This window comes from Natator depressus, chromosome 7, assembly GCF_965152275.1.
Source record: "Natator depressus isolate rNatDep1 chromosome 7, rNatDep2.hap1, whole genome shotgun sequence".
NCBI lineage: Eukaryota > Metazoa > Chordata > Testudines > Cheloniidae > Natator > Natator depressus.
Window position 1 is genome coordinate 36,103,279 of NC_134240.1, and position 20,448 is coordinate 36,123,726.

Here is a 20,448-nt window from a genome sequence, read left to right on the forward strand (position 1 = left end):
CTCTTTTTAAGAGTCCCAGAAAGGGGGTGATGGAAGGACTAGTCCATCCTACCACTACTTGTTCGCCAATCAGGCCTAACTTCTGACGTACAAAGTTTAGTCCATTTATGTCCACCCACACTTTTTTTGTTTGCCGGGTATGGTCTCAACACAGGCCTGGAGTTATATCAGTAAAGCCCTTTGTTTAGACTAATTCAGTCTTTCTCTTTTTCACTTTTATTAATTTATATAAACTTCTCTAACAGTCTAAGTTGGACTTCCATAATCTTTTCCCAGCACCCATTGTTATTACAGGTAATTGAACCATTTTATAAACTTCCATCCATCTTCCCACAGTTAGGCTCACAACTGGAGTAGGTCTTCTAGGTCCCAGTTATTACAACATATTTCTTCATGCTTTCTGCAGCTAATTTCTGGGTTGTGCATTTATTTGTGTGGAAACATAGGATGCAAACAACGGCATGAAACTGTTTTATAGATACCTGTATCAAGACATATTTTTAATGTTTGTGTTTATTTTATTGTTAATGAAACAATTGCTTACTGAAATACATGCAGTCACATTTCAAATAAATCTATATGAAGCAATTTTCTAGAAGCTGGAAGGCACGAACGTAAGCAAACAGAGAGAGTGTGACTGAGTAATACCAGAAACCAAAACACAGAATCCCTAAATATAGTTTATTATCCAGGCACTTGTGGAATTAGATATGCCACAAGCAGAAGAACCTTCATTTTAGAGCATCAAACCGTTTTACAACAATGACAAATTAAACTGCTACAGGTCATATTTTTCAAAAGTGACTTAGGCACTTAGGATCCTAAGTCTTCTTGACTTTCAGTGTGATGTAGACTCCTAAGTCACTTAGGTACTTTTGAAAAATGTATCCTAGATTCTCCTTATTGATGTATTTTCAAACAACTCTACAAAATGAGAAGTCTGCATATACCTATTTCCACTGCCAAAATCACAGCTAGTAAAAGAGTAAAAGTCACAGCAGTTTTAATGCAAAAAACAAGATTACACTCTGGCTTTCCAACAAGGCATTTGTTTTTGCTGGTAATGTCTATCATTTGCTACAGATATTGTACTTGGCTCTCCCTTCCCCAAAAAATATATGGCACAATTGTGCCATCATTGCTTCCACCGAATGATGTCTTTTTCCATTGAAATCAGTGGAACTGCTTGCAGAGTAAGCTATTACTCAAAGTGAAAAACGGTGGCAGAATTGGGCCTCATAGTGTCTCTTAAAAGATAAGAGTCCAAATGGTTTGATGTTCTAAAAAGGCAGAAAAGGAAAGCTGCTTTTGTCATGCCTGTTCTAGCCAAGGGATTTTAATAGAAAATGCTACTAATTTTGACATTTATTTTCTTAAAGCAGCTCACTGTTAATTGCTTCTGTGCTCCCTTCAGAATAAAAATGGCTTTGGATTTCCACTGTAACTAAATGACAACTAGCTGTTATTTTGCATTTCAGCTCATTAGTCCAGCCCCAAATTCACTCTCAGCTGATGAGGTTGCTATGAGTGCCTGAGCATTGCTTGTTACAGAGACATTTCCCTGCAAGCCAATGAAAAGCTGTCATCAAGGTTCCATTTTAGATTTTATCAATGTGTTTCTGTTGCCCTAGCAACTGGAATCAGCCTATCTCAGCGAGGCTTTATCTTGCTGGCTTTTATAGCTGGGAGCTTGCCCCACTGTGCACCATGTGGTTCAGATGATTAGTTTTTCTTCACACAGACCTAACTGGCTAAGTGTATTGGGAATAAGATAAGCATAATTTATTTTGTGAGTGGGGAGGGTCCACACTTTTGCTTGTCATTTTTTCCCCTGTCATAAGGAAACCCACATTTTTCATAGGTGCTGGCAGACAATGGAACAGATGTGATTCACACCAGAGGAGCTGACTAAAACAGTTGTATGCTGCTAGAAAACTGAGGAGTTTCCATAGGATGGGATGTTAACACTACTGTGATTATAGGGCAGTTGTTCTCAGACTGATTGGGATAATTGCTTGCATTTTCCTAAGGGCTGTGAGCTTCAAGGATGCTTTCCAGGGGGGCCATCAAGAATCCTAACTGGAATATATACTAATTGTTTGTCCAAAGAGCTTTCAGAATGGCCTAAAATAGCAAAAAGGAGAAGTTGGATTTCTGTGTAATAACAGCTACATTGATTGTGTTTGGAGACATTTGGAAAGATAGACTGAAACCAGGCTCAAAGAGCGCAGTAAATGAATTTCTAGCCTTTGTGCTACTGTCTCTTTGTATTAAAGTAGTGTAACAGTGCAGGTGCTGTGCCATGTGGATGGGTCGCTTCATACACTGGTAGCAATTAGAAACACTTATGCTGCAGCAATAAGGCAGGGGGAAATTGGATTTGAGTCAGTCAAATCAAAATTTAAAAAGTACTGTGTGTTTAAAAAAATAGCCAGCGAGCTGCAGGCTCCAGTTGCTGCAGTAGAACTATTTGAAAATGCTGAAGTTGAAGGCCTTCTGCTTGGATTACTGGCAGTTTTTATGTCTCCAGCCTCTTCATGGTTTCTATAAAAGGTAAGAAAACATTAACTTTGAAATGCTTTTTCAGAACTGGATGGCTGCACATCGTGCCACCAGTGCATTTACTTGCCTCTTCTATTCAACTCTTGAAAGGCAGGAGAAAAAGGGAGTGGTGCAGAAATTAATGGGAACTTGTGGCAAATACTGTAAAGCTGCTTATTATTGCATTAGCTGACACCCCTTTTGTGCCTGCAAATGCAGAAGGTGATATTGTTTGTTGTTAACATTTGCTGTAAATCAGATAGCACTCAAATTCACGCATTACTTTTGAGTTAATCTGATTATTTTATTCTCAGGTATAGTAGCTGCTGCTGTTTAGTTTAGGAACCCTAAATAGCATGAGGAGATTGGGATGTAATGGAATTTTATGTAATGATGATAAGACTTTTCCTTGCAGGAATATTTGATAATACTACGTTTCATGTTTCTTTTCTGATAACAGAATCAATGCACATCACAGTCATTCAAAGCAATGGCACTTCTCCCAGGCAGGTCTGACAGAAAGCTTAAATGATTGATAGTGAATAGTGATCATAAAGAATAGGGAAGGGTGTCAGATGCGTTGAGCTTGCCTATTCATGGAAGAGCAAAATAAGCAATTCCATTTAAGGCGTACACTGAACTTACCCTGATGCGGTTTTTTATCTAAACTTCGGATTTCTCACTCTTTGGGATATGTTATTAGATGGGGAAAACTCTATGCAGCTGAACTTTCTTTTTGGAGATCCACAATAAACCCAAAATGGTGTTCATTTGATGGTTAACAAATTTGGTGTGATTCTTTAAAATAGCATTCGTCTTTCTTCTGTACACTTTGTATTGCCAGCTTCTATTATCAGCCCACAGAAAGTGCTTTGTACTAAATGCTAATTGCAGCTGAATTTATCATGCAGTGAAGAAGGGAACTATTCTGATCATTTTCAAGGAATTAGGTCTCCCCCCAATCCCACAATTCAGTATTCTGTCCGATAGGATCCTCAGCTGTGACTGTTTGCCCGAAGGAGATCTGTTTATACTCCTGTTTTTGTTGTTTGTTTTTTCCTGAGCTTTGTTTTAAGTAGAAAGATTCCAAAGTTAGTCATATGCTTCAGGAGATTTAATGTCCCTACAAATGAAATAGGATGTGTTATATTCTCCTGCATGGGACAACTTGACCTAATACTTTTCCCCCAGCCTATTGTGATGTCTTCCTTTTATGCTAATAAACTACATAATGTGATAGAGATACTGCCAGATTCTTTTGAGGTGGATAGTCAAATACAGCTCAACTATAGCTTTATGTTTTGTGTGCCTGGCTAATTCTCAGGTGTGTTACAAACTGCCTACCCTATAGCTGCCTTATTTCTCTCGGTAGATGGCCTGAACAGTAGCCATGGGGCTACTATGTTCATTTCCATCAAGACTATTAATTTGTTTGTCACCAAAACCAGTGTGAACTCAGGCCCTGATTCTATAAGTGCATCTACAGAAGTGGACACAGGGGTCCACCCAGGCAGATATGGCCAGAGAGATCCAACGGGAGAGCGATGGCAAAAAATCAAGGAAAACTGACAACTTCCTCATACTTTGTAGAAATAAAAGAGGTTAAAAACAAAGCCAAAAACAAAACCTTAATTTCTCACTAAAACAGAGTGACAAAATGCGAAGTACTGATTAAAAATATATGTCTCACTTTCACTTTAAATTATTCTTCATTAGTGATTTTAAATTAGCTTAAAATGTTCTTGGAATAGAGCCAAATGCTGGCTATAAAAAAGGAATATATCTGTAATTTAAATTAAGTAACCCAAAATGGAAACTTGATTAACACTTGCCTTACATAGTGCTCAGCACATGAGCTTTTGGCAGGAGCATTATTTCTCACCTGGTCTATGTTGTGCTGATGGCTGTGGGGAAGGGAGAGGGAGCGAGAGGGTACTTCAAGGAACCTTGGCAGGGACTTGACAGGATACAGACCTTACAGGTGGTGCTCCCTTGAGCTCTAGGTGTGGGGCCTGGCTAACATGCCCAGTGACAATCTGTGGTCCTAGGAGAACACAGTGAGGCATCTTGGGGAAGCGGGTTCAAATCCTCAGCCTGGTCCACCATGCAACCGTAGTGCCATTGGCAGCAGATGTTTTTCACAGCAACACTTGAGAGTACTGCAGAGCATGTTGTCCCTCTTGTCCCTTAGCCATGCTGCTCAGCACCCATATCTCGCTTTCTTAAGTATAGCTGAGCAAGCAGTTTGCAGCAAGTAGTATAACTAAGGTCGTCTTTTTCTGTCTGTGGAGTGTCTCAGCAGAGTGTGATTTTTATGCTCACATTTATGCATTATTCAAAATGATTAAGCAACATTAACAGCACTCTGGCCTACTCTTCCACGTTCAGTAACCAGCTGTGTTACTTAGTTGCTATTGGTCAGTAACGTCATAACTGTATTGTCTCTGTTTCCTGACTGGACGAGTATTCTTATTTGGCCTGGTATTGCAACAGGATTCGCTAGCACTAACTCTTCCACCTATGTGGAATCTCATTGACCTCAAAGGGACTCCATGAAGGGTCAGTTACAAGATGGGGGGGGTCACATGTAATACTGTAAGGCTACTATGGTGTTGGGTGTATGTCTGTGCACAGCACAGAGATTAAAATAATCAAGTTTCTGGTATGAGTGCTCGTGAAAATGCCCTGGCCAGTATTTCAACTGCAAACTTGAGATTCACTTCTGTGAGCGTTTGTGCTCATGGAGCTGTTGGTACAATTCCCCCAGAGTGAAATCTGTCTGTGTGCAGAGTCGCAGCACAGGGTCGGTGCACCACTTAAGCCCTATTTGTGGGTTTATGTGGGCCTTAGTTAACGCATAAGCTTCGTGTTGACCCTTTGATGGGTGTATTTCACTCATCTGGCATACTTGGGACCTTAGTTTCTTTGTATCCTTTTTATTTGGCACAGTATGTTAAATCAATCACATTGTGGGTGGAGAGATGCCCTTTTAGTTTACATCTGCCCAAAGATACAGTATTGGCTAAAATCCTGGCTTTGTTGACATCAAAGGAGTTTTGCCATTGACATCAATGAGGCCAGGATTTCACCCATAGTGTCTTTCATGGCATAAAACATTTAGTCTTCCATTTAAAAAAAACAGTTAAAATGACTCCCTGTTGAGTAATGACAGGGATGCCTCAAGTAATTTTGTGTTCCTGCACTAATAAACTGCTTTTGTCTGAGTCACAGTAAGTGGCTTGCTGTACACAGCAAGTTTATGAAAAATACTTAATCCATTAACTGATGATCGTTTCTGTAAATCTCAAATTTCCTGTCTCTTTTCTTGATGACAAAATACTGGCTAATTTATGATCAATGCCATAGCCCTTAGTTGTATTGGCGAGATTTCAACACTCTTTGAATTTAAAGGGCACAGGCATAGTAAATATCCTTCCATGATGGATTATAGCCCAAAATGAACAAATCACTCCTGATTTTTTTATGGGTATTTGAGGATGAATGTGTCATGTTTAATCAGATGATTACGATGATGAATTGCAGACCCACGTGACTTTACTTCAGGTGTAGAGTGTGAAAGTGAAGATTCCTTTTAGTTCAGCCACTCTTCTGATGCATCATAATGTGCATCTACCAGGTGGCGTGTAATAGCCCAAGTGAGAAATGTTACCATTAGCACTGTATTAAAGATAAAGCATAGGTGAGAAAATCTGTCACTGGCTATGAGAAAAGTGGGGTCTGTAACCTTTATTCAGGCTCAGTTCTCCTCAGTACCAGACAATTAGATATAAAAAATCAACTAGCCACACTTCTTTTAATGTACTGTACTCCAGTCCAGTTGCTTGACGCTGTAGTTTATTTTTTTAAACAGTGAAATTATTTAACAAGGAACTGAAAAATACCATTGCATGGACAATATCTGAGCCTACTTCTTCTTAAACAAGCATAAATCCCTGTTACAGAACAGCCAAGAGCTTTTTTAACAAGCTTCACTTTTGAGACATCCCAGTGGATGAATATGGGATTGTATGGTAGGTGAGAGAGACATCTTTTAGGCCTTCCACAGGTTCAGAAATCAGGGATTAACTAGAATTATGTTTCCAACTAGGAATTATAACAACAGTCTTTCAGGCCATGATTCAGGAAAGACTTAAGCACGTGCTTAAGTTCATCTGTGTTCAGGTCAGCCCTGAAGAAGTGTTCACATGTAAGTATGTGCTTAAATCCCATTAAGGTGTTTCAGTGGTTGTCCTAAATAAAGATGCTCTCCTGAATCAGGCCTTAATTACAGGCAGCATGTAACTAACCATAAAAACATTCACCCTATCCAACTCTGTTGTCCAGTACTTGTAGCAGTTGAGGCCATTAGAGAAATCACTAGCCTTAGTTTAGACGCAGTTTGTAAGAAAGGCATAGATGCTCTAGATTGTTGTTGTCCTGCAGTTTTATTCTTTGTTTAAAAACATGCTTCATTGTTTGTTATGGAGCCCTGGTACTTATTGGCTGTACCTAGGTACTGTTATTGATATTTCTAGGACAATGTTAAGTTGCCAGAGATATGCAAGATAACTTGGCTATTACACAAACAATAAGGAACTATGAAAGTTGTATTAACTGATTTTTAACAGAAAGTAAGCAGTTGCTATTACACAATTACAAATGGAATGAAGTTTTCGAATTTATTCTTATTATAAAAGAAAGTGGTAAGGTAAAGGGGAAAACGGTATCTAGAGTAGTTATCTGCAATATCAAAAGGTCCATCCAGGGAACACTAATCATAAACTACTCTAAGAAGACAAAATACAGTCACAATTGCCGTGGAGAGAGAGAGAACACTCTGGTCACTTGTGTGTGTGTGTGTGATTCTACTCTCACAAAACCAAACAACTTTGCCCTACCTCTCCTCCAAGGCCCCACCCCTTCTCTGAGACCCCGCTCACTCCATTCCCCCCTCCCTCTGTCGCTCGCTCTCCCCCCCCCCCTCACTCATTTTCACCGGGCTAGCTCAGGAGATTGGGGTGTGAGAGGGGGTGAGGGCTCCTGCTGGGGCCGTGGGCTTCAGAGTGAGGCCAGAAATGAGGAATTCAGGGTGCGGGAGAGGGCTTCAGGCTGAGGCAGTGGGAGGGGGTGAGGGCTCCGGCTGGGGGTGCAGACTCTGGAGTGGGGCTGGGGATGAGGGTTTTGTGGTGTTGGAGGGTGCTCCAGGCTGGGACTGAGGGGTTGAGAGGGTGGGAGGGGGATCAGGGCTGGGGCAGGGGCTTAGGGTGGGGGGTGAGGGCTCCGGCTGGGGGTGTGGGCTCGGGTGGGGCTGGGGATAAGGGGTTTGGAGTGCGGAAGGGTGCTCCAGGCTGGGATCGAGGGGTTTGGAGGGCAGGAGGGGGATCAAGGGTGCAGGCTCCAGGTGGCACTTACCTCAAGCAGCTCCCGTAAGCAGCGGCATGTCCCTCCTGCGGCTCCTACATGGAGGTGCGGCCAGGCAACTCTGCACACTGCCCCATCCACAGACGCCACCACCACAGCTCCCATTGGCTGCAGTTCCTGGCCAATGGGAGCTGCAGAGCTGGTGCTTGGGGTGGGGGCAGTGTGTGGAGCCCCCTGGCTGCTCCTATGCATAAGAGATGGAGCAGGAAACATGCTGCTGCTTCCAGGAGCCGTGCGAAGCCACAGCAGGCAGGGAACCTGCCTTAGACCCGCTGCGCTGCCTACCAGACTTTTAACAGCCTGGTCAGCGGTGCTGACTGGAGCCACCAGGGTCCTTTTTCAACTGGGTGTTCCGGTTGAAAACTGGACACCTGGCAACCCTAGTGTGTGTATGTATGCGCGCACACACACATACACTTCATAGTCCACAAGACTAGTGAATTTCTTTCCCTTGCTTTTAGAGATTGGTGTCAATTGGATTATTATCTTTCTGTTCTCTTAAATAAGGAGTTTCTCTCCTTAAGATTGCTGTCTATCCTGAGCAAACCAATGGCAAAGATGGTGGAAAAATAACTGAAATTTTGTCTTGAACTTGTATCTAGAGTTCACTATATGTGTTACTAGGAACAAACAGTTTGACAGTGACTTCATCCAGAACAAGGCTGAGTCATAACGCCTGCAGTGCAGCTCTCTAGGGAGGTTAATGTTTGGCAAATTTGCTGTAAAGTAGAGAACAGCTGAGAGTATGAATCTCTCTTCTGCCCTATAAAATCTACCATCCCTTCATGGGGTTATTACAGTGCGTACAGCACATGTTGCAGAACTCTTCTCATTTCAATATAGAAAATGATAGGGTGAAACCCACCAAAAATAATTGTCTTAAATAGCAAAATACTATTTTAAAATGATCTAAGGTTTTACTAGCATCCTTGCACTACTAACCAGTTTTCATGTATTGTCCTTCCACTCTGTGGCTTTATGCTTAAGATTCTTTGAGTATGAAAATGATGTAACTGTCCTTTGGGCTTTTAAAAAAAAAGGGGGGGGGAACCTGGAGTGATAATAAAATTGACTGTAATATGCAGGTAACAGTGAGAACGCTGAAATAAGTAATTGTCTACATAACCTTGGATATTTTATAAGTGTAGAAGGAATCATATATAACAACTGTTTGTTCTTGTTGTTCTCTTGGTCACGTCTGTGTGTCTTTTGGAGAATATCTCATGAGGGAACATGGTAGGTATATGTACGTTGGTGAGAGCAGGAAACTGGGACTTTACCTTCACTACAGAGTTAACTCGAGTGATCTACCCTTGAGTTACTTCCCTTCTGTTAACCTATCACAAGGAGAGCAGCCACACTGCAGAATAACAGCTGAGTTGCTGTAACACCCTGAATCCACAATGGCACTCTACTACTTCCTGTGTGGCACAAAGACTTCTGGGGGAAGTCGGAACTTCCTGGTACTCGTCCTGGCTATGTTATTTTGTCGCCTTGGGGAAGTCCTTTAACCTCATCATGCCTCAGCTTCCCCATCCTTAGTAAAGGGAGAAAACATAGGCTGTCATGCGGTTTAACATTTTGAAGGACTTTGGGACTCTTGGATGAAAGACATAGTATAAAAGTGATTCATTATTGTGCAATTCATCCTCCCTATTGTAATAAAGTAAACTGATGATAAATCTAATTTGAGGTAAATAACCAGAACTCTGAATTCTTATTCATATATTTCTTCTCCACCTCATTCCTGCTGTTTTATTTCTTTGCCTCTCTGTGATATCCAACAGGCCAACCAACAAGTCCTCCTTCCCAAATGTCCTTCATCCCCCTTCCTCTCTACCTGGAATGGGAAAAGACTGTCCTATGTCTCTCCCAATTGCCTCTCCTTTCAGCTTCTCTGTAAACTCCTTCAACACAGACAGCTTTGAAGGGTTTATCTCAGGACCTTGTAGAACTCCAGTGTCTATCCTGGACCCCATACAGCTGTGCAGTTCAAACCATTTGCCCATCAGTTATGCCCCCAGAATTGCCTGCCAGATTCTTCTTTCAGTATCTGGTGTCTACCACACTCATTGATGTAATTGATGGACAGGCCCTAGCGCTGTCAAATTTTAACTGTGCATTTGGCTGTTGGCCTAACAGAAGGACTTGGAGTCCTTCTGGATTCCCTCTGATAGTCTTCCAAGCAGAGGCACTTGTAGGGAAGGAGGGGTAAACATACAAACAAACATGAAGAGAAAGAGACTGTCAGAAGTTGCAGGTGGAAGAGTGCTAGAGGGGCTAGGTGTAAACAGCACATGTTGACTGATTTATCAACTAGATTGTTGGAGAATGAGGTGGAATGCCCCTTAGCCAAACCTTTCTGAACCTTAAAAACACTTTGGTTTGATTCCATAATAGAACTGGGATTTTGACCAGTTCTTAGTGTTTAGCCATCCCTGTTAGAAAGAGCAAAGAAAACCCAGGCCAAATGTATCAGAAAGATTATTTTAAAATAATACGTTAAATGTTCTGCAAACTCTCCTTTTCTATTGTCTAGAATGTGCCTATAAGGGTAAAATCAGAGAAGGAAAGGAATATAGAGCAAAGAGTAAATGAGGGAAAAAATACAAGGTAGAAAGGACATAAGAATGAGTTTAAACAGAACATACTAAAAATGATGACTCATTACAAATGAAAGATCTAAATATATTGTAAATTGCCTAAATAGCCAGAGTGCTTTTTGATCTAAAATTTTAAACCCTTCCATTTGAAAGGCTTCTGTCCATCCTTAATTGGTAGAAACATTCCCTTTAAGCAGTCACTTACCTAGCTAAAAATAGGCCTAGAACTGCCCTGACATCCAGAAATATATGAGATAGTTGCTAGCTTCAACACTTACCCACGCCTCTCAACTGAGTGCCCTACAAATATCATCTGTCAACTTCATCATAAAATTGCTTTGAAAATCCTGTTGCTTGATCATTTCTTGCTAGAAGAAAATATTTAAAAACAAATAAACTTGTTGGGCTCAGTAAATCTGTACCCCTTTTGAATGTGCTTTTCCTAACTCATTATAACAAAAGAGCGGCAGTACTGTTTAACTAACAAGATTACTTTAGTTTAAAATACGTACTGTGTAAAGTGAGGCATATGTGCAGAGCACATGACTTCATCAAAAAGCAAATCAGGTAAGATGTCCTGGATGATTGTTTCACCAGTGAAGCACTTCAGAGTGACTTAGCCTGACAGTGTCATCCCCGTCATGTATCTCCTTGACTGTACTGGCAGAACGCTCTGCCTATCGAGTTAGCTTTTATGTAGAATACGGATGATTCTCACGGGGGTGGAAGCAAACCGAACTTGATCGTCTGACTTATGTGTTACCTTCCTGTTAATATCACATAAAAGTAGTAAACCGCCTACAATATCTGTTAGAACGGTGGCTCTAGCATTTTAAAATGCTTATAAATAATGTATGTCTGTTTAACTGTTTTTTATCTGAAACAGAATTTCATTCTGATGTAAGAAATACGAGCTAATGTAAAATGCGAATAAAATTCTGTGGCCTTTGTATCTCTCAAATAGTTCCCAAATAGCCGCTCCCTTTGGAAATGTATTCCTCATCCCACTCGTTATGATATTGTTTCAAGGGCACTTACATGTCAGACACACATTCAGTGAGAAAGACTAAGTAAGGATTTAAGAGGCAGGCTGGGGTTCAGGGCCTTCCTCCCAGTAATACATATTTAGAGAGAGCTTTGTCCACAGAATGGATATTATTTTTATTAAGGAAATGTATGTATGATCTTTGCTTTTAGAGTGAGTCTGAGAATGGTGGAAGAACATTTTATCTTAGTTTTTAGGAAGAAATCCCTAATTCATGCAAAGATATGAAAGTACTTCACCAAGATGGGTGGTGGTATCTCTATTTGATACAAGAGGAAGCTGAGCTAGAAAGAGGAAAAATGACCTGACCACTTGACACAGAAAGCCAGTGGCAGTCAGGAATAGGCTGGCGGAAGTCTAAATTCTGATGTAGTCTGCTGGTGTAGGTACCACAAAGTATTATTAGATATATTAACAGCCGTTATGATACTTACCTGAGATGCAGGAGACCTGGAAGAACAAGGTTCAGATCCTTGCTGTGCCTGATTCAGAGTAGGAACTTGAATCCAGGTCTCCCACATCCCAGGTCAGTGACCTAGCCGCTGGATTATCGAGTCAGTCTGTGTGTCCCTTTCTTAATCTCTCCAGTTGGAGTTGTTTCCCGGTGTATGAATAATTAAATGTTCCCTGGGCTGGAGAGAGACTGACTCTCTTGGCTAATAGTTAGGTCACTTAACTAGTATGTGGGAGTCCTGGTCCAATGAATAATTATTTATATAAAGGGGAACAACTCCAATAGGGCCCACCCCAGAATAGCCAATAGCCTGGTTCTTCAAGGCACTCTCCTCGGATGTACATGGTGGGTGAGGGATGTCTCTCTCAGAAATTCCACTCTGCACCTGAGAAACCTTCCCAACAAAAGTTTTATCGAAACTGCCTCTTTTGCTGGAAAAGGGGTTAGGGGTGCTGAATCAGCATCATCTGACAAAAAACTGTTTCATCAAAAAATCCTGACCAGCTCTGTTCCCAAGGGTCACATGAGGGGACTGATGCACATGAGCCTAGAGTTGCTGGTCCTTAGCATCTCTCAGGATCAGGCCCTTGGTCTCTAGGGGCAGAAGGACCCATGGAAGAGCAATAGACTTTCCCAGACAACAGTTTTCTAAACACAACCCTCATCCCCAGCCCACCATCACCCCCATTTGCTGTATTGGTTTGCTCAATGTATCAGTGTGCAAGAAGATCGTCACTTATTGCAGTTGTTACAGTAGATTATGATTGATGTATGAAATGGAAAATACATGTCTAATGTCCGTAAGATAGATGTGGTGCCGGGGGGACGGTTCTGTGCTCTGGCACATCCTGACTGGTGTCATCTGGTGAAAGAGAGTAAGTCTTCAAAAAAAAATTAAATCATTTGATATGCTCTTCTCCATTGTGTTTCAGGCTCACGAACATCAGGGGGAACTAAAGTCAAGGAAACTAAATGGCCAAGACAAAAGGCACTAGCTGTGTCACTGCTGCCAAAATCTTTCCCCTCTCTCCCCAAATGAGATTTTAAAAATAAGTGAGAAAAAAGACCAAAGGAAAATGCACAGTTTAGCTAATCGGTCCATTTTCTCAGCCGAGGGAAAGATTAGACACAATGGATGCGGCTTCATTAGGCCGCAACTTTATTCACTTAACTTATGTTGGAACAACCAACAATAAATTGTACCATGCAGGTGGTCATCATTATTTCCTTAATCATTTATACTTATTTGGGAGGGCTGCCATCAGCCCTCCTGCTTCCCATCCTGGTTCTGGCAACCTGTTGTTGGTACCAGACCAGCATCCCCTGGTATGAGGGTTAAGAGGGGCTGGGAAAAAGTGGGGAGGTTGTCACCTCTGCTCTACCAGATATTACAGCTCCAACCCCCTTTCCTTAATTTCTCCCCACAAACCCTCATCCATCTCCTGTTTATTCTTGAACCATATCCGTTCTGCAACAAATACTTGCACAGGATATCTGTCAAACCTGTTGCCTACTGAGTTGCAGCATTATTGACCTAACCACTCTCCCTGTCTCTACTGGGTCCCTGACCAGCTGTGGGGAAACCCACCCCACCTGATCAATGTGACAGTGCAGAAAAAATTCCTTCCAGCCTAAAAGGAGCAAGATGACTAGTACAGCGCCCACAGCCGATCATAGAAACCCATTCTACTCTGACCCTGTGGGTGGGTGTTGCTGGCCTGAAATGTGGAGAGAGAATTCCTACCAAGGTACACTGGGTACAAATACCTCCTCTGCTCAGGCACGTGTTGAGCCAGTTTTTCCTCAGACTTGGTCCGACCATTTCCCTTTCCTCCCTGGCTTTGTTCTGGTAAGTTCCCCTTCCCCCCTCATCACACCAACTTTGACTGCAGCTCCTTAAAGAGCTTCTTTCTTTCTATAGCCAGACAAGGACTTACTCAGTTGTAGTGAGCACATGCTCTCTTTGTTGTCCTTTTTGTCTCTTGACCCTATAGCAAGGGTACAATTTACCAAGGAGCAGACTACAAAGTAACAAGGCAAACACATGGTCTTCTTAGGGTATGCACAATGTGCCTCAGGTGGCAGGTGACCAGGATTCATCACCAAATTTGGTCCGCTGGTTGGATCATTAGCTTGCCTGGGCCGGGTACCGGTGGGGAGTGACGGGTGGGGGGCAAATCAGCCACAGGTTTTGTTAATTACCAGTTCACAATTAGAGAATGCCTTGTGTACAGAGATGGTTGTGCATTGGTAATCTGCAACAGCTGTTGGGGGATCAGTTGCACTGATTGACTGTTGTTGCTGGGGCAATGATTGAACGTGGCAGTGTGCTGCCCCCCTTCAGTGAAGCCTTGCCAAGCAGATGCCAGCAGGTATTAAGCATACCTCTGAAATGTCCCTCATTTAGAGGGACATCCCCCATGTACTCCCAAAGTTACCTACATTCCACGCAGATTTAGTGGCCTCTGAAATCTATTGTAGAAAATTATTTACAGCAGAAATAAAAAATAAATAAATTATGAAACTGTAGAAAGAGTTGTTATCCCCAGAAGAATAAATCCAACAGCATTCTAACTTTTCTGCGTGTGTGTGTGTATCCCTCATTTGATATCTTTGTCACACACTGAGTCCAAATGTGGGTGCTGGCAGGTTGAGAGCAATGAGAATTCCACTCCCTGCAAAGTGCATTTGCCTAAGACCTCATTGAGAGTTAGTGACACAGCTGGGAATGGAACCCAGATGTCCTGAGTACCAGTCCATGAGACCGTAGTCCTTCCCTTCTGTGGTGTAAACCATACTAGCAAAGTGCGGACATGACAGGAGTTAACATCTAAGTTTTATTTATGTTAATATGAGATGAAGTAGTGATATGTTACACTTTATGGCATCATCTGGAACAGAATTATCTGCACAATGAAAAGCTGGCAACATTTAAAACAACTCAATGGAAAAAACCCCTATTCTCATGATGGATCTCAATCTGGTATCTTTCTAAATTTGGCTTTGTAAATAGTATTTCTAATGCACTTCTCACTGCAGCATCTAGATCTTCTGCTCCTCTACTTTCACAGATCCATTGATGTGACCAGGTCAGCTTATGTAAAGATGTTACAATATCGCAGTTTAGATCCAAGAGGAGAATGTAGCCTAATTTTGTGTCTTCCTGAACATGTAAATTATAGAGATACAAAAACAGAACAAGTAGATGCTCAAAGAGATACCAACAGACGTAGAAAGCTAAGAATTCCCCCAAGCTGTACAATACCCCCAATAGAAAAAGGGATAGGTATCTATCTTGTGCAGTGTATAAAATATATTTGTTAAATGAGCTATTCCAGATGCAAAAGAACAATTCCATCTTGTAGGCGTGACGTGTGTCAAGGTTGTAAATTAAGAAGATGGACTGGATCCAGTTGGTCTGTGTGATGAAGTTGTATCGTGTCCTTCCAATGCAGAAAGATTATTTTAAATGGTTATGTTAATAGCGGCTCTCCAAGAGTTTTCTGTAGTAAATAAGTCCATTCTGTGTCAAAGCTGCTGGTAACGTGCCTAGTTTTAATTTTTTTTTTGTGAGAAATTACTAACTTGGTCCCAGAATAATTGTTAAGGGACAGTGAAACAGGATAGAATTCAGGATATTTGACATAACCTGTGAGAGTTATTAGACCAATTTTGTGCATTTTGACTGGATATCTATAATGCTTTATGCAGCAAGAAACAAAAACAAGGATTGGAGCAAAAAAGCATGTTCATTCCAAGAAAAAAAGCAGCCTGAACTTAGTTCTTTCTCTCTTTTATAATAACAAACGTTTGTTTAATGTCTTTCATCCAGAAGGATCCAAAGCATTTTATTCTTGACTTCTAAGTGGAGGGATAGTGTGATCTGGTTGGGTTGAGCATGAAGCTAGGAGACAGGAACTTCTGAGCCCTAATCCAGAGACAGAGGGAGGTGAATTAACTTACCCAAGGCCACGAGCAGAGCCAGAAAGAGAACCTATGTCATCTGAGTCCCAGTCCAGTAGTCTGTCTACTGAGCCATACTGTATCATTAGAATACTGTGAGAAAAACCTGTAAGCTTGACATTAAAAAGATGTCAGTGGAAATATTTCATTTTGTTGCTATATCGGGAATTGTAGGCTAGCCCTTCGGTTGGGGCTGCTGTGTTTAGAATTTTGGAGTGGTGTCGGTAGCCATGCAAAATAAATTTAAATTGGCCTTTTCCAGTTCAAGAGTTCACAGCACAATAAGAGAATCTCATGTGCACAAAGAATTGTTTTTTTCCCTTTTATTCAGACATTACCATTTCAGTTTTGAAAATTTAACTTACAAGCTAAGTCTCATAGTTGCTATAGTCTTTATTGAAAGTTCATGTTTCCTGTGTGTGTTCATGTACAGCTTTGGAAAATGACTCATTACTTCTTTTGGCACTAACAAAGTTTATTACATTTAGTCAAGTAAGAAATTTTGCAGACAGTTGGGAGTTTATACAGTCTCAACCATATGATTTAGGGTGTATTTGGTAAGCACTTGCCGGTCTAGTAAATGATATTCAGGGGCCCTGTAGTCAGACTGCTTTTTAGAGTGGAATAAACTAAACTAATTTTTCCTAGGGTGCTACATAGGTTTTTCTTACTTGACAATTTGGGACAATGGCCTGTTACTCTCCAAACAGCCTTTAATAATGTTCTCTGGTTTGCGAATGATATAAAACCACAATTATTGTACATCATGAAGGAAGTAACTTGAGACCTCAGATGAGAAAGCTGGCTTCCCTCTGCAAGTTAGTTTGTTTAAGTGAGTGGAAGTCGGAGGAATCATTTAGAGATGATGATTCAGTGCCTGGCTGCTGCATGAACCTTGGACTAACTTTGTCTTATGTCTGCTGAACTTATTTGTTCCTTACGTTCTTTGGAATCTCTCTGATTTCACAAACACTTCAAAGCACGTCATGAAGGGAGATGGCAGTGCAATTTGGAATCTGATGTGGAAGTACTGCATTTCTGTCAGGACAATCAGGTACAGTAAGATCTCTTTAAAACTTCAGTCCATGGTCAGTCTCTTTAAGTTGCATGTGTTACAAACTGATCTCTTCCAATAGCTGTATTATTTTACCCTATATAGTTATCTACGAGCTATGGGAGATTATCATTAGGTTTGATTCCTCTGTTTTCCCCCCCAAAAAAATTTGAATTTATAGTACAGAGTTACAATAATAAATCTGGAAAGGAAAGTGGCATTTCCCTGCTTTTGGTATCTTGGGAATATTTCCATCTAGCAGCCCATTCCACGTGCTGTTGAATGTTGGAATATGGATGAAATCTTGTTTTATACGTATTTGCCAGTTTCCTGTTTTTATTTTGCTCTCTTGACTCACAATTACTGCATGTGCACTTTGCATTCCATAAACAGTGTTTGCTTCAGAAAAGGAAAAAGTTAAGATTACAGAATGAAAAGCTGAAGTTGTAAATAGGCAACACTATTGTATAGCAAGCTGAATCTTACCTGTGCGTATTATGTGAAAAGGCAGCTTGTTTCAATCCACTGACAGGCTGTGGGTGCTGTGCATCGCTGTTCACATTCTTTGAGTGGTTCATATCTGGCATTCTGCGTGGTCCTTGCCAAACTCAGTTGCTGTAGATTCCAGCAGAGTTTTTCTGGGAATGAAACCATTAAAGTGAGACACTCAGTGATTGTGTGTTCTCACAGTGGTTAATATATATATATATATTTAAACACAGCTAGTCACTTTACTCCTTCTATGCTATAATTTCTTTATGCAGCAGGGTTGTATGTTTTGAATGGTGTGTTTTGTGGTGCCAACCTCCCTCAAGGAATCGCATAATCTAAATAATTTCTACATTTCACACTGTGTAATTATTCACAGTGCCAAAGAAACAGTCTAGAGCCTACATGAATTCCTACATGAACTTTCACAACAACTAAAAAGGGGCTCAGAAGCCTCTTTACCTTGCGGACCCTGACTTCGGATAGCAAGTCCCCTAATCCACAACAGTTATAGAAACTGGATTTGATTGGCAAAACTCTCCTTAATAGAGGATTCAAAGGAGACAAAATCATTCTTAAAGATCATCTGGGTCAGGCCTGAAGGCACTGGGATAGTGGCTGTCTGAAATGAACCTGGTTTGTGCTTAAGTACAAGAGCTGCACTCTTCATAGCACAAACATTCGCCCTGACCTAAATAACATTAGAAGTGCTCAAGGAAAGTGCTGTGCAAAATGTACAAGAAAAATACAAGCATATGCTCTTAATAATGCAGAAACTATTAAAAATTACCAGAAGGGTTTCAAAGATCTCTGAAAAGGAGTATTTGTGGCACCTTAGACAGTAACAAATTTATTTGAGCATAAGCATTCGTGAGCTACAGCTGCATGTATCCAATGAAGTGAGCTGTAGCTCACGAACGCTTATGCTCAAATAAATTGGTTAGTCTCTAAGGTGCCACAAGTCCTCCTTTTCTTTTCCCGGATACAGACTAACACGGCTGCTACTCTGAAAAAAGATCTCTGTGGGCATTTTGATTGTAGTGGTTGATCTTTTACTCTTTATTTAATATTCAGCATTCAAGTCATGCTCATCAGTAAATAGCCACTTTTATTTCTTTGCTTCAGAACGTTTGTTTTTGTTTAGAATATGTAGGTTGAACATTGGATTAGTTGCTTTCAGCAATGCTTATATGTACCGTAGCTTACATTGGCTGCCATGGCTAGTGCAATACAAAATAAAGTTCCTCTTTCCATAGTTCTGTGAGCATTATTTGTGAGGTTTTTGGTTGTTTTAGTAGTTAATCAGAACCTCTTTTCTTTGGAGGTAATGGGTACTACCTGTGACTGTCAGGGAGTCCAGAGGAAAAAGAACATTGCCTTTCAAAAATCCCAACTGCCTTCATAATTTCTCTCTCTGTATTTCGTATTATTTTTCTTAATCAGCCCTCACACTCATTTTCAGAAAGCTGAAAGGTACCACTAACTCATCCTGTTTGCCTCTTATTTATCTCCACCAAGTAGCAGCCTCTCTCTCTCTCTCTCTCTCTCTCTCTTTTTTTTTTTCTCTTCTGCCCAGAGGGCAGCTGCTGCAGGAAATGTGATGGGTTCAGATTTGGAAAATGCGAGGTACCATGTTGGAAGTTTAACCTAGGGTTGAATTATATTATGTCTCAGCACAGCGGGATTCACTTGAAGCAGTGTATCATCTGCAGTTGGGAGAATGCCCGAGCCTTCTTGCCACACTGCCAGGTATCTATACACTATTTTTGGACCAACAGAACTATTTCAATTAGGGATGTGAGGTTTTTTATTTTTTGTTTTTAACTGAAATAGCTAAACTGGTACAGCCCCTAGTACAGATGCATTTATGCCAGTATAAATGTGTATAGAACCAGTATACCTTGTTCCTCTTCCACTGCAGGATTAAATTATACTGGCATAAGCACCTTTATAATGGCATACGTGTGTTCACGCTAAGTCATGTTAAGTACACTGGGATAGTTAAAGCAGTACAACTTTTGTGGGTAGACAACCCCTAAATGAGAAATCATAAAAATAAATGTCTTTCTGTGAAGGCAAATAATTACTGCTGTTGACACACTAAATTAGGATCCTGTCCAGCTCTCGTTAAAGTCAATGGAAAGATTCCTATTGACTTTAGTGAAAGCTGGATTGGGTCCTTGTTGCAACTGTCCTTAATTAGCGTGTGAGTGTGTCAGGGGAGAGATCATGTCTGCCTACAGCTCCTATCTTGCAAATGCTCATGCATGTGTTTAACTTTACTACCGTGAGAACGCCCACAGAAATCCACGGTAGCAAAGTTAAGCACCTGCATAAGCATTTGCAGAATCCAGACCGAAGTGTGGTGATACAGCACTTAGCATAATGGGGCTCAATCCTGCTTGGAGTCTTTGCACAGTACTGTCATACAAAACCATACTAAAACCAGCAGTCCAGTGGTACTTAGAAATATACTGAACTGCCTAATTCATACTTTCTTTTCAACTACAGCAGAACCTACTTAGGGTATGTCTTTTTACATAGCAATTAGACTCCTGTGGCTGGCCCATGCCAGCTGACTCAAACTCGCAGGACTCGGGCTGTAGGGCCATTTAATTGCAGTGTAGACTTCTGGGCACAGGCTGGAGCCTGGGCTCTAGGACCCTGTGATGTGGGAGGTTCCCAGAGCTTGAACTGCAGTCCCAGCCGGAAGCTGTGTACCGCAATTAACCAGCCCCACAGCCTGAGACCCATGAGCCCAAGTCAGCTGGCATAGGCCGGCCGCGGGTGTCAAATTGTAATGTAGACTTACTTACTGTCTAGCAAAATTCCAAAAAGTGAAACTCCTTCCATCTATGAAGAAGTGAAAGGGAAGTCC

At 41.2% G+C, this 20,448-nt stretch overlaps 1 protein-coding gene across 10 annotated transcripts in view; it reads left to right on the forward strand.

Annotated features, from left to right (window-relative positions):
- The window catches only part of IQSEC1 (IQ motif and Sec7 domain ArfGEF 1), a 695,881-nt gene that overhangs the window by 446,537 nt on the left and 228,896 nt on the right, over nucleotides 1-20,448 (forward strand). Inside the window, exon 1 of one of the 10 annotated variants that reach the window (XM_074958118.1) lies at nucleotides 1,898-2,553. The exons of the other annotated variants lie outside the window; for them this stretch is intronic. Within the exon in view, the coding sequence (XP_074814219.1) occupies nucleotides 2,477-2,553 (77 nt within the window). The 5' untranslated portion in view covers nucleotides 1,898-2,476. Of the gene's footprint in view, nucleotides 1-1,897; nucleotides 2,554-20,448 lie in introns of those variants that run through there. 10 annotated transcript variants of the gene reach the window in all.